Source organism: Cryptomeria japonica, chromosome 4, assembly GCF_030272615.1.
Source record: "Cryptomeria japonica chromosome 4, Sugi_1.0, whole genome shotgun sequence".
Taxonomy (NCBI): domain Eukaryota; kingdom Viridiplantae; phylum Streptophyta; class Pinopsida; order Cupressales; family Cupressaceae; genus Cryptomeria; species Cryptomeria japonica.
In genome coordinates this window covers 691,050,445-691,063,179 of record NC_081408.1, presented here as the reverse complement: position 1 = coordinate 691,063,179, position 12,735 = coordinate 691,050,445, and the positions used below count along the sequence as shown (strand labels likewise).

The window sequence follows — 12,735 nt, the reverse complement described above, 5'->3', positions numbered from 1 at the left end:
TTAGTCGTTAACCTTTGCTAATGAGTAAGAGATGTCAGGTTGTGGTCACATTGCAAAATTGCTTGAACATGTAGGTTGTCAATAATGTCAATATGTTGCAAGAATTGCCAAGGTTGTTAGAAAGGAGTTAAGGCGAACGTACTAGGAAATTCCCTTCTAGGCTTTGATTTTGGGAAAATAATGATTTTGAAGGAAATAAAATCTTTCTTGAATAATGAAGTCCCTCCCTTTTGCATTTTAATTTTCATCTTTAGGAGAGAGCAAAATTATAAGGCAATGGACTTGGACAATTTACCTCCTCAAACAAAGAAGTCAATCAACTTTAGAGGTCAAAAAAATATTAAGGATCAATCAACCATCAAGGTAAAAAAAAAGAAAAATTTCAACCTCCAACATCAAGCAAGAGCCTGCGCATCAACTTAGGTTAATAGGAAGTTAAATTTTCTAAGGAAAGAGCTTGTGGATCAACTTAGGTTGATAGGAAGTAAAAAATTCCTAAGTAAGATATCAACCCTCAAAGATAGGAAAGGGCTTGCGGATCAACTTAGGTTGATAGGAAGTTTCTAAGTAAAGTGCATGCGCAACAACCTAGGTTGATTGGAAGCAAAATCGCCTTAGTCAAATTTAACCTCCCAAAACAAAGCAAAGGATGCGGATCAACTTAAGTTGATAAGAAAAGAGATGCACACTGACTTAAGTTAATAGAAAGTTGACCTTCTTAAGAAGATGAAAGGGTGCGGATCATCATAGATTGATGAGAAAGGTAAGAAGGTAAAAGGTTAACCTCTAAAAACATAGAAGAAGAAATCCGCCCATTTACTTCAAGAGAAACAAGATAATTGTGGGGAAATTAAAGTTTAAATCTACCTATTTGCAAATTGAAGAGGGAAGGAACATGAAGCGAACTAAGTTTCACAAGTAATGAGGCAAAATTGGAAGATGTTTCATCAAACATCAAGTCAGTTGGGCATATACAAAAGCAAGGCGAATTACGTAGGAGAAAGTTTTAGAAACAAAACGTTTCATTTATTTGCCAAGTCAGCCTTCATGAGAAGGTGGAAGGGTGTGACTTCCCATTCAAGGCTTATATATGATGGAAGGGAAGCCTTTTTACATGGAAACAAATTTAAATCGAATTATCTCTGCTCTTCTAAATTCGCACAGCAGCAGGTTATCTAAAATCACTTCAAGGAGTTTTATCAAACTTGCCTAAGGAAAAAGGAGGAATCCACCAACCTCCATCAAACAAGGTTGTTTCAAATCTGCATCAAAGAAAGACTCGGCGAAATTCGTGCCAAGGATAAAACTCAAAACATTAATTCCAAAAGAGGGGAGTATTGCGAAATTGCCTTAAGAAGATACAGACGAAGATTTTCAAACATCAAGTCATGTGGGAGAAGAATCAAAGGGCTGGTCCATGACCAAAGCCTAAGTCGATTGAATTCTGATTTCTGGGTGGTGACTAAACTTTATTCATCCTTGACTCAAAGATCAAATCGCAGAACTTAATCAATCATCCCAGAAGTTAAGAGAGAAGGATATATCTCAGATTTCTGAGTAATAATCAGACTTTTTAGAGGCACAAAAATCAGGTTTTGTAATGCAAATTGAATGAACTATCATGTTATCTTCCAGAATTTAACATAAATGATTCTAAGTTTTGATTTTGTAAATCTGAAAGCATTTGTATTCACAAGAAATCAGAACTTAGGAATATTTTTGAAATTAAGTTTTAAATCGTCCTTCAAATACTCTTCTAGCTTCGTATGGTTTCTTGTCAGGGAAGATACCACTACAAATCAAGGCAACTTAGAGAAGGCGAATTGGCATCATAGAGGAAGACTGAAAGCTTGAAAGTGTAGAGATAGAGAGTATCACAATATCAACACATTTGAGCCAAGTCAACAAGGAGATCCATAAATTGAGGTCTAGCTCAATGTTCCAAGGGAAGCACATGCTTCACATTTCAACATCATGGTCATCAACATGATAGAAGATACCTCAAAGATGCATGATGAGGATACACATCACATGGTTTCCAAAGGATCAAAGTCTACTATTCAAGACATCAACATGTTCCAAGTCCAAGGCAAGGAATTTCAAGATCAAAAAAGGTTAAGGAAGAAAATACTTCATGATTCAAAGGTTGAGATTGTGAATGCATTACAAGGAGGAAAATTTCCAAGTGAGTAAAGAAGAGTGAACGTGATCAAGGAATGGAAAAAGTTTCAGAAGAGGCTGATGTGGCATCCTATTCACATTCAAGCCAATCAAGTTACTTCCAGATCAGCAAGTCCAAGTTCAATGACCCTGATTCATCTCATGGTGGAGCAAGTGACACATGGCGCCTGAGCAAATACTATTTAATGTACCTAACCTATTCTCTCATTGGTTAGAAATCAAGATAGACATGTGTCCAATTCATTGTAATGATCTTATTGGCCAGAAGGAAGTTTGTTGTAACAAACCCTAATTAGGGTTTCAATCTTGGCCACTGATTTGAGAATCAATCTGAGCCATCGAATTGTATTGAGAGCACTATAAAAGGCTCAAATCTCCCATTTGTAAAATGGTTAACAAGAGTAGAATAATAGTGAAGTAACGGAATAGTTCATAGATAGCAATTAGAATAGAAGTTAGATTAGGAGAAGGCAAAGATTGTTGCCAAGATCTTGTTGTAAAGAGCATATGATTTCATTGAAGCTATGGAGAATTTGATGTGTTATTTCAACACGTTGCATGGTCTCTACTTCTCAATTCATTTGCATGTTGTTTAGATGAATGAAAGAACTTTGTGCATGATCAATGGTGAAAGTCATACATCCATACCACTAGCAATTTGCTGATTGTAAGTTTGCCTTGTGTGGTCAACTAGAATTCTTAAATAAGCTTAACTTCAATTGCTATTCACACTTTGATATGCATTGCCTTGATGGTATCCTTGTCGTTGATAGTGATTTGAACATCATGTACTTACCTTAAAAGATCGCACTAAGCTTTGTGGAGTTTTTGCTTTGCATGTCAAAGCAAGGCTTAGTCGAGTTTCACCAAAGATTGTACATCGTTCCTACATTCTTAGGATTAGATTAGACTCCTTGAACCTTATGTCTTTTGCTCTTTTATTTTCCAAGCAAGTAGTTAGAATCTAAGTTCCAGCAACATCCAAACGTTCAACATTCAAGTACTCAACGTAAGTCCCCTTGGATTATCAGCAATCACATCAACCAATTGAGTTATCTACACGTCAAGATCTGACTAAAGAAACCTTGGAGTCGTCTTGGTTGATCATATAAGTTAGCATCCGAGGAGATTTTGATCAAGACAGGATAGAGTGCCTTTGGTATTTTATTATGTGTTGCAATGTGCATGAAAAACACATCAACAAGACCCCTATTTTCCCCTACTCAAATCTAGTTAAAATGTTGAAAGTGCCGATGGAAATAGAAATTCCGCTGAGCGAAATGATAAAATTTGATAAGTGTGGGACTTCACAGTGTGAAAATCATCATAGTCTTGATGGAAGGCATTTTTCCCCGTGAAATTAAGGCATAAAAGTTAATTGTCCCGATGGGAAGCATTTTTCCACTTAGTTTTGAGGGCATAAATAGACTTTGTCCTAATGGGGCATGATTTTCCACTACATATTTTGAGGAAAAAAGTTTATTTTAATGATAAAATGATCTCAGTCCCAATAAGTTGCATTTTTCCCCTCATGAACTGACTTTTTGGGGAAAGTCTTGATGCATCGGGATTCTCCACCATAGTTGTCTCGATGGACCACGTTTTTCCACCAAAGGTAAAAATGACTAAGTCAAGCACTACAATTTGTCCAGATGAGGTTTGAATTTCCCCAAGGATGGAAAATGAAGGATGCGAAGTTAAGTGAGGACAAGTATTTTGTGTCCAAATGAGGGTCATTTTTCCCCCAAGGCCTTATGTGATGAGTAATGATGAATTTTTAATGAGAATTATTTGTCCAAATGGGGATCGATTTTCCCCAGGTGGCTGGAATTAAATGCAAGTGGAAGATTTAAATGACAAGTGTGCTTAAATTTAATTATTTTTGCCTTGTTGCAAACATTTAATGACAAGTGGATTACATTTAATATCAAATGTGTTATCCCAATGAGAATCAATTTTCCACCAGGCTGATTTAAGAGGAATTATTTTTTATCCCACATTGCTTGTGTGGTGTACTCTCAAGGCAAAAGCATGAATAAATGTACCCAGCCAACATTATAATATTATTATATTTCCATTGATTTGACAGGTTGAAGGCTTAGTGAAGGTGCCATTGCTGGTTTGAAGGATCAAAATTATCCAAGTGTGGCTGATTGCGCCATTGGTGGAAAGATTTACAAGTGCCATCATTGATTAAGGCAATTTGTGTATGTGGTGCCACCATAGCTAGGAGCAGCCATTTTGTTTTTGTGGCTGGTTGAGCCACATTCATGGGCGATTTGGAGTAATTTTCAAGTGGCACCATTGTTAATGAAAGGGCGACTTTGCTTACATTTGTGTTTGATGCCACTGCTGGGCATGTTTGTGACATTGTTCTTGGGTGCCATTTTTTGTGCAAATCTGAAACTCCGTTCCCAGCAAACAATGATTTGTTCTTGGACCATTTCCAGCCATCATTTGTGCAAGGCGACTCTGTTTTGGGCACCATTGTTGAGTGATTGAAGGTATTTTGCGAAGACACCATTGCTGGCCCAGTCTGAAGCACAATTTCCAGAATTATTCTCAGGCTGAGATATCATTCCCAGCCACTTGTTTGTGCCCAAGAGAGGCCATTTTGGAGTTAGGAAAGGCAAAACAACTCAAGTGTGGAGGTGTGCCATGGCTGTGACCACTTCCAGCCATTAATATCAATCATTTTCTGAGTGTATTCAGGCCTCCAAACTCAGAATTCAGACCTGAAACATATTGGGGCAGCCAAGATCATCCACTTTCAGGGTGAATTCAGACTTCAATATCAGAAAATCAAACTTTAATACACCATTTTCAGAGTGTATTTAGACCTGGGTATACTTTTTTGAGCTTCAAATCAGTCATTTTCTGAGTACACCAGGTTGTCTTCAGACTTGGTACTCAGAAAATCAAATCTGAGACAACTTTCCAACACCTAAATCAACCATTTCCAGGGGTGTCCTCAAACTTTATACTCAGAAATCAGACCTGAGATTGCATCAAATATGCCATTTTCTGAGTTTACAAGGGTGTCTTCAGACTTATTTATTGCAATCAGACTTATCCTAAGTCTGAAAATCAAGACTTTTGAGGACAAATTTCCCAGATTTTGATCAAATCTCTTGTATTTTCCAGAATTTGTGTTACCTAATGTTGAATTTCTACTTTTCATGAGCTTACAGGTCTGAAAACTATTTGAAATCGGAGCCTTAATTAATTCTGAAAAATTATTTGTGAGGACAAAGTGAGGAACATTGAAGTGTGTTGATGGGGTTCGAATTTCCACTCCATCAAATGGTGATCAAATCAAACAAAATTTCAAAAACAATGAGTCCCGATGTGGGTCAGATTTCCACTTGAGGACAAAATCAAAAAGGAAGGGACAAATCAATTCAAATGAAGATAAATAACAAAGTAGTCCCTATAGGCATCAAATCTCCACCAAATGAGGGAAGGGACAAGGATAATGCGGATGTTTTGAGAACTGATCTGTCCGTATGGGGATAGATTTCCCACCCAAGGTTGAAATAAAGTTTATCACATGGGTGTTTGATTCAATGTTTAATTGTTTTGAAGGTCTGCTACAAGGAAGGGAAGCATGATGATCAACAGATCAAGGCTTGAGGTGAAGGAGGATGCAGCTTGCAAGGATACCAAAAGCTCGGCACTTCAAAGCGACAAATGATGAAGGATACCAAGATCTCAGCACTTCAAAGCGACAAATGATGAAGGATCAGCTCCAAGATGACAAGCATATTGCAAGGACAACATCACAAATTCGAATGAGGAAGATCAACATTTCAAGGATGGGAAGAGGATTCCAAGACAAGGATTTCCAAAGGAAAGGATGTGGACTAGATCAAACATGAAGAAGACTTCACCTTGATGGCAAACAAATGAAGGAAAGCAAGTTCAAGACATGAGCACAAAGGATTTCACATCAAGAAATCAAGAACTGCATCAAGAAATTTCAATATCAAAGAGTGCCAAGGAAGGAAATATTTCAAGATTCTGAGATTGGGAAAAATTTCCAAACATGAGGATGAAATTGTTCGAGGTAAAACAACAAGTTAATCAAATCTATAAGCCAAGTTAAGGTGGCATTCCAGTCACCATTCGTTCAATCAAAGGGTACCAGACTACCAGGTCAACATTCATTCAAGGAGGGACTAAGTGACACGTGGCACTACATCAAATATTATTTACCTTACTTACCCTCATCTCTCGTTGGTCAATGTAATGGTGGTTGTAACAAACCCTAATTAGAGCTTCTATTTGTCGATCCTAGCCATTGAGTGTGAATCAATCTGAGCCATTCATTGTAATGAGCTATCTATATAAGGCTCGGTGCTCTCATTTGTAAAGGTTAATAGAATAGTGAGTAGTAGAAGAATAGAAGATAGTTAGTAGTTAGATCATTAGAAGTTAGAGTAGGAGTAGAGTAGGAGAAGAAGAAATTGTTGCTAAGACTTGTAATTGAACATACTCTTTTCATTGAAGATATGGTGCAATGTGTTGTTTCAACAAGTTGCATGGTTTCCAATTCTCATTTTCTTTTATGTTGATTAGATGAATGGAAGATTTCGTGGATGATTAGTGGTGAAATTCGTTTAATCCATACCACTAGCTTCTTGTTGATTGTAAATTTGCCTTGTGTGATCAATTGGAATATGAATCGAACTTAACTTCAATTATTGCTCGTCCATTGGTATGCATTGCCTTGATGGTATTGTTGTTGATGGTAGTAATTGTTGGGATTAAGGTGTCTCAACCTTTGCAAATCTTAACATTGACTAATGCATTTATTTATTAATTTATTATTTTACTTATTGCCTACAAATGTCTAGTCATCTAGTGGGATCCATAGGTTTGGTGGCATCCTACTTGGCGATGACTACATGACACACATGTTGCACATGTGGAGGTAGGCATCCCACATGAAGATCTTGACAAGTGGCAGGAGATACCTTTTGCATGGAAAGGGTTATGACGAGTTGTAAGAGAATAAGCTGAAATTTGTCATTTATGACGGATTCTCTTACAACTGTAAGTGCTGTAAGATATGATAGTTGTAAGATGCGTAAGAGCATCTGTCATACCTCAAAATAGTAAATTTTGAGTGCCCAACTTAGGAGGTTTGAATGGGGAATCATTTGGAGACGTACATGTGTCATTTGCATGTTTTTTGGTGGCCGAAAAATAGGGCCAACTGTTATGCACGACCCCATCTTGATGCTTCATCTAGAAGCTTCCTCTTGAGTTGTATTTCTCTATAAAAGGTAGTCTTGAGGAGTGTTAGAAATGTAATGTTTGCAGGTGAAGTGTTATGCTGCTGGAATTAATCCAGGTTGTGGGTTGTAGTTGTAGACTCCTATTGAAGAAGCTAAGTGTTGGCATTGTATTGTAAGAATTTGATTACTGGAATACAAAGTACTGTGCTTTTGGAGTGTGGGGTTTTTTTACCCGAAAGAGTTTTCCCCACGATATATCTTGTGTTCATTGTGTTTATCTTTATGCGTGTTTATTTACTACCTATGAATGTGTTTTTGTTTCTGTAATAGAAGATTTGTAAAAAAAAATTTGTAATGTCCCCTATTTAATTACACCTTAATTTAACCTAAATTTGGCCAAATCTATAAATAGGTAATTGGGTTTTATAGGCATACCTTTGTATGTTGTTTTTCCTACAACAAAATTAGAGAACATATATGAAATAATACTCATATGAATTATATTAAATGATATTAAATCTGCTATATTAAAGACTGTTAGAATTATAATTGTTGGATATAATCAGATTATATTTCCTAGATGAGACCAGATTATTATATAAAGTCAGTTAGTAATCAATTCCTTTAGTCCATTATTTGGATAGGGTGTCCAAGAAACCATCCCTCCTAGGCCCTAGGGCAGAATACCGTATCCCCCTTGGCTCCATGTGGCAGGTGTTAGGCATCCATCATGGAGTGGCATACCCAGCAAGGTGTTCTATCGCCATTCCCCCTCATCACAACCACCTTCTCTCTTAAGCCCAAGAGCAGATGCTTCACCCCTCTTGGCTCCATATGGCAGGTGTTAGGCATCCATCATGGAGTGGCGTACTTAAGAGAGAGTCTCTCATATACAATGAACCAATTGTGATATTCTAATGAAGTTATATTTGTTATTCAATTTAACTCATTATGATAATCAATTATACTTGACATAGTTATTATATTTCCATTACATTATATTGCCTTAGTGTCTTATATTAGAGTGTCATCAATGATTTTAATGTATATAAAGTACTGTCTGTTATGTTTAATATTAATTCAGAAAGACATTCATATACGTACCTGTGCTTGCTCTGACTTTCCCCTCTTTCTCTGCTGGCAGTCCTGCTGATCTCTTTTTTTTATTTTCTGTTGTTATCATTCTCCCTCATATTGGTACGGGGGAGGGTATTTATCCTACTCCTCCCCATCGTGGTGGAAAGCCACAATGTTTGCCCCTGCTGGCAGCGCCTTTTCCTGAAGGGTCACTGCCTTCTTATTCAGGGAACCCTTCATGTAAAATGTCACCGTTTCAATAGGGATTATCCGGCCTTGGGTAAAAATTAATCATCATTCAATATTTGTTAATAATGTACATTGTTAATATTTATATATTGTTAATGCGTCATTTCTAATATAATGTATATTGTTAACATAATAACATCATTCAATATATAATGTAAATTGATAATATAATATCATTTTAATATCAATGTAATATAATATGATTTAACATTATTTTATATGGCAAAAATTATATTAAATATTTCTACTATAAATGGGGGGACATGACAAATTTGTAAAAACTTCCCCACTAGATTAGTGTTAGGAAGCATTTTCCGCACCTTAGCTTCCCTTCAGTAATTTGAACATCATATATTTACCTTAGAAGATTGCACTACCTTTGTGGAATTGTTCATTGATGTCAAAGCAAAGTCTAGTTGAGTCTCATCAAGTCATCCACTACATCCTACATTCTTAGGATTAGATTGGATTCTCTAAACCCTTTCCTTTTGATCTTTCCTTGTTGGATGAGTTAGTCCCATGTTCCAGCAACGTCTAAGTATTCGAGCATTCATGTACAACATAAGTCCCCTTGTGATTCCAACATTATCACATCAAACCATTGAGCTTATCCACGAGTCAAGACCTGACATTTTGTAACCTTGGAGTTGTCTCATTTGATCTCGAAGCATAGCATTTGAGGGACTTTGTTCGAGAGAGGATAAGATACCTTGGTATTTTATTTTGTGTTCATATGTGCATAAAACACACATCAAGAGGGAACTGGATCATTTATAATAAATTATATTGGGTTATAGAATAAGCAGATCAACAGAATCATCAACCAGCAAGAGGGATTACATTCTCAGCCATAGAGCAATTAAATCATCAATGAAGATGTCTATATTGAATGATCAAAGGAATGAAAAGCAAGAAATCAGATCAGATATACAGATCTGCAATCAGTAATTAGCAGACTGATAATCATAGAGGGGAAACAATTCAATTAGCATCACTGCTCATAAAGAGCAGATCAGCCATAAGATATAAAGCAGATCAGGTAATCATTCCAGATCAAGCATTGAAAGAGACAAGCAAGTCAATCAATCCAAACAGAATATCTGATTTCATAATTAATCAAGGTAAAGTCAGTAGACTTTAACAGGTACTTGGGCAAGATTTAAGGCAATCGCAAAAGGGGACATTACACTCTAATCTACAAGTGGTGAAGAAGCAAAGCATAGGTTCACTTATAGACTGACCCAATGAATTGGATGGCTCATCCTTCAAGGGTACCATAATGCTAAATTCAATTTCTTTAGTATTGATGCTCTTTGTGACAAGTTTAAGGTCTATGCTCATAGTTGGTGGTACTTTCATGTTCAATCATTCACACAACTACAAGCTATTTCAATCAAAACTCTCTTGCAAGTTAGTTTTATAAAAAAAAAACTTTTGTCTATTAATCTTCATTTATAATTTAAAGTTTTAAATTTTATAACTCTTAACTCTCTGATTTTGTTTTAATAGGTTACTAATACATCTAAGAGGAATTAGAGCACATACTGCTTCATCCACTCAATAAAGCGCCATTGACTAAACTCAAAAAAGGCAAAGGGCTTAGTGTATGTGCATGCCAATTTGTGTCTCCTTCCACACAAACAAAGCAGCTACAAGGAAGTGGTATATCGAGCAAAGCATATTGACTTGGATGATTCCACTTCTGACCTTGTTGCACTTGATGTTAAAATGAACCAACTAGCAAGATTGAGAGTGCCTACCAATTGCACTATTTGTGGTTCTTATAATATACCAATACCTACACCATCTAATGACGATATTTTTGAACACCCTTATGACATTGATGCTTGATTAGTGATGGCTAGTTGTTGACAGATGACATTATTATATTTAGTTTTATTAAATATCACAAGATTCAAGTTTGACTAATTGACACTGTAGTATTTTTTATTTTTATGGTTTTGTTTATTATATGATGCTATTTGGCATTCTAAACTTAATTACTGCTCCAAATATGTATATATTTCTTATTTCTATATGTTTTTTAATTTACAATCCCAAACCCAAAAATGTTTTTGACCAAATCTGCATAACCAAACCTGAACTAGTATAAAGACTGGTCACTTAGCAAAATTCCATACCTATAAAGAACTGAAATTTAAAAGGATGTCAATTTTCCAAACTGTCTGCTAATCTCCTTGTCAAAAAGCCAACAGCTAGAAACCTCAAAAGAAAACCCTGAATGGGCAGGTCGCAACAGTCTTATTCAAAATAACAGAAAACCCTCAAAGGACAGATCACGGTGGTCCTGTTCAAAATAATAGGGAGCGTCTTAAGTGCATTCTAGAATCCTGGATTGGCAAGGTCCAGAGTACACTTAAGGTTACGAAATTTGAACAATATATAAGGTCAACAGAAAGAAATCTCTTTGTGCTATTCAACTAGGGGAACCTCTTGTGCCAAACAGGAAACTGACTTGGACAGGACACCGAAAACCACCTTTATAAAGAACTTGGAAGGCCAACTAATAGTACAACATTGCTAAGTAATCTATTTTAATTGAATGAAATGAGCTCCAGTGGCATAAGAAAATAGACTTTCAAGCGGAGCACCAGGTTTCAACACAAGGTTACATGATAAAGTGTTAATTCTGGGTGAAATAACATATCCAACACAGTCGGTGTGATTTTCAGTGATAGATAATAATGGGTGCAAGTCCTGAACAACTTTAAATGGACAAAGATAGCCCTCAGTCATCGCTTCTACCCTAAAAGTTGCTCTAGTTTTGGGAATATACCGAAAACAACTACAATTCTTTTGTGAATCGAATAAAAATAGCCCGTAATAATTCTCTTCATATCTTAGGGCATACAGGACGGTTTGTAAGAGAATAAGATTATGTTTGAAAGATTATTATATATAATGCAATATTTAGAAATATTACCAGTTCACCACTTCAAGAGAAGCATGGTTTTCTAAAACAAATAAGATGAATAAACAAATAAATCCCACATAACAAAAACTAAATTAATAAACCCTCGCTTAAGTTCAATTATTGCTGACCTGAGATGCAGCAGTTCCCACCATGGAAGGCATGAGCCCGCTGTATAATCCTCCCCATCCTTCTTCTATGATCACCTACATAAACATATTAAAGGTTAAATTAAGCAATTAAAACTTTAAAACAAACCAAAACAAGACGAAATCTACAAAGAAAGATAAATTCAACTACTTCTTTGAACGAAACAAATGCAAAATTACAAACAAATAAGGAGAAACTAAAAAAATACCTGGTATATCTGCTGTAGGGTTCCAGCTGGCAGCTTAGACCGAGCTGAAATTCCATCTTTCAGATTCTTATTGCCCTCTGCCTTCAATTTACGCTCCGTCTGCTGGCGTGTATTGACCTTGGCACACAAAACTCGAATCTTATAGACCCGTGTTCGATTCCTGCTAAATCCAAATATAATCTCAAAAAACAACCAAATAAAAATCAGATTTGACCTACGGTTTGCAAAGGGTATGTGATGATTTGGGCTACCATGCCGCCTCCTGCACCGGCCAGTCCATTCACCACTGCATCTGACATTTTGCCCAGCCAATTTTACATAAATCTACTAAATCTCACAAATTTTACAGTGTAGCCTCCAAAATATAGTGGAGTCCGTGCTCATTGAATGACAAAACGGCTCTGATTTGCACGCCTCAACGACAGTATTAAAGCGGTCATTTGCCGACGACAGCAGAAGCTCTTTTATTTGGGGAGTAGGTATATTCTTATTGAATCTTTTGTCTGAATCTTTTCTGAAGGCAAGTTGACCCTATTAATTAGTTAAATGAATAAGAGTATGTATCCTGATTTTCATTTATGTTTTATTTAATTAAGAGTATCTGAATTTTTGTCACTGAGCGGAGATTGTAATACTATTTATTAATAAAATATGACTTAGGTCTTTTATCGAGCAAAAAAAAGAAAAAAATTAGTGTG

The 12,735-nt window shown here is 36.2% G+C and overlaps 1 protein-coding gene across 1 annotated transcript in view; it reads right to left on the bottom strand.

The window, feature by feature from the left end:
- Window positions 1-12,489, bottom strand: part of LOC131041559 (peroxisomal nicotinamide adenine dinucleotide carrier) — a 53,777-nt gene extending 41,288 nt beyond the window's left edge. Inside the window, exons 1-3 of the mRNA XM_057974686.2 lie at window positions 12,256-12,489; window positions 12,038-12,154; window positions 11,811-11,885 (exon numbers count right to left, since the gene is read on the bottom strand). Coding sequence (XP_057830669.1) covers window positions 11,811-11,885; window positions 12,038-12,154; window positions 12,256-12,336 — 273 coding nt within the window. The 5' untranslated portion in view covers window positions 12,337-12,489. The remainder of the gene's footprint in view (window positions 1-11,810; window positions 11,886-12,037; window positions 12,155-12,255) is intronic.
- Between the last annotated feature and the right edge of the window lie 246 nt (window positions 12,490-12,735).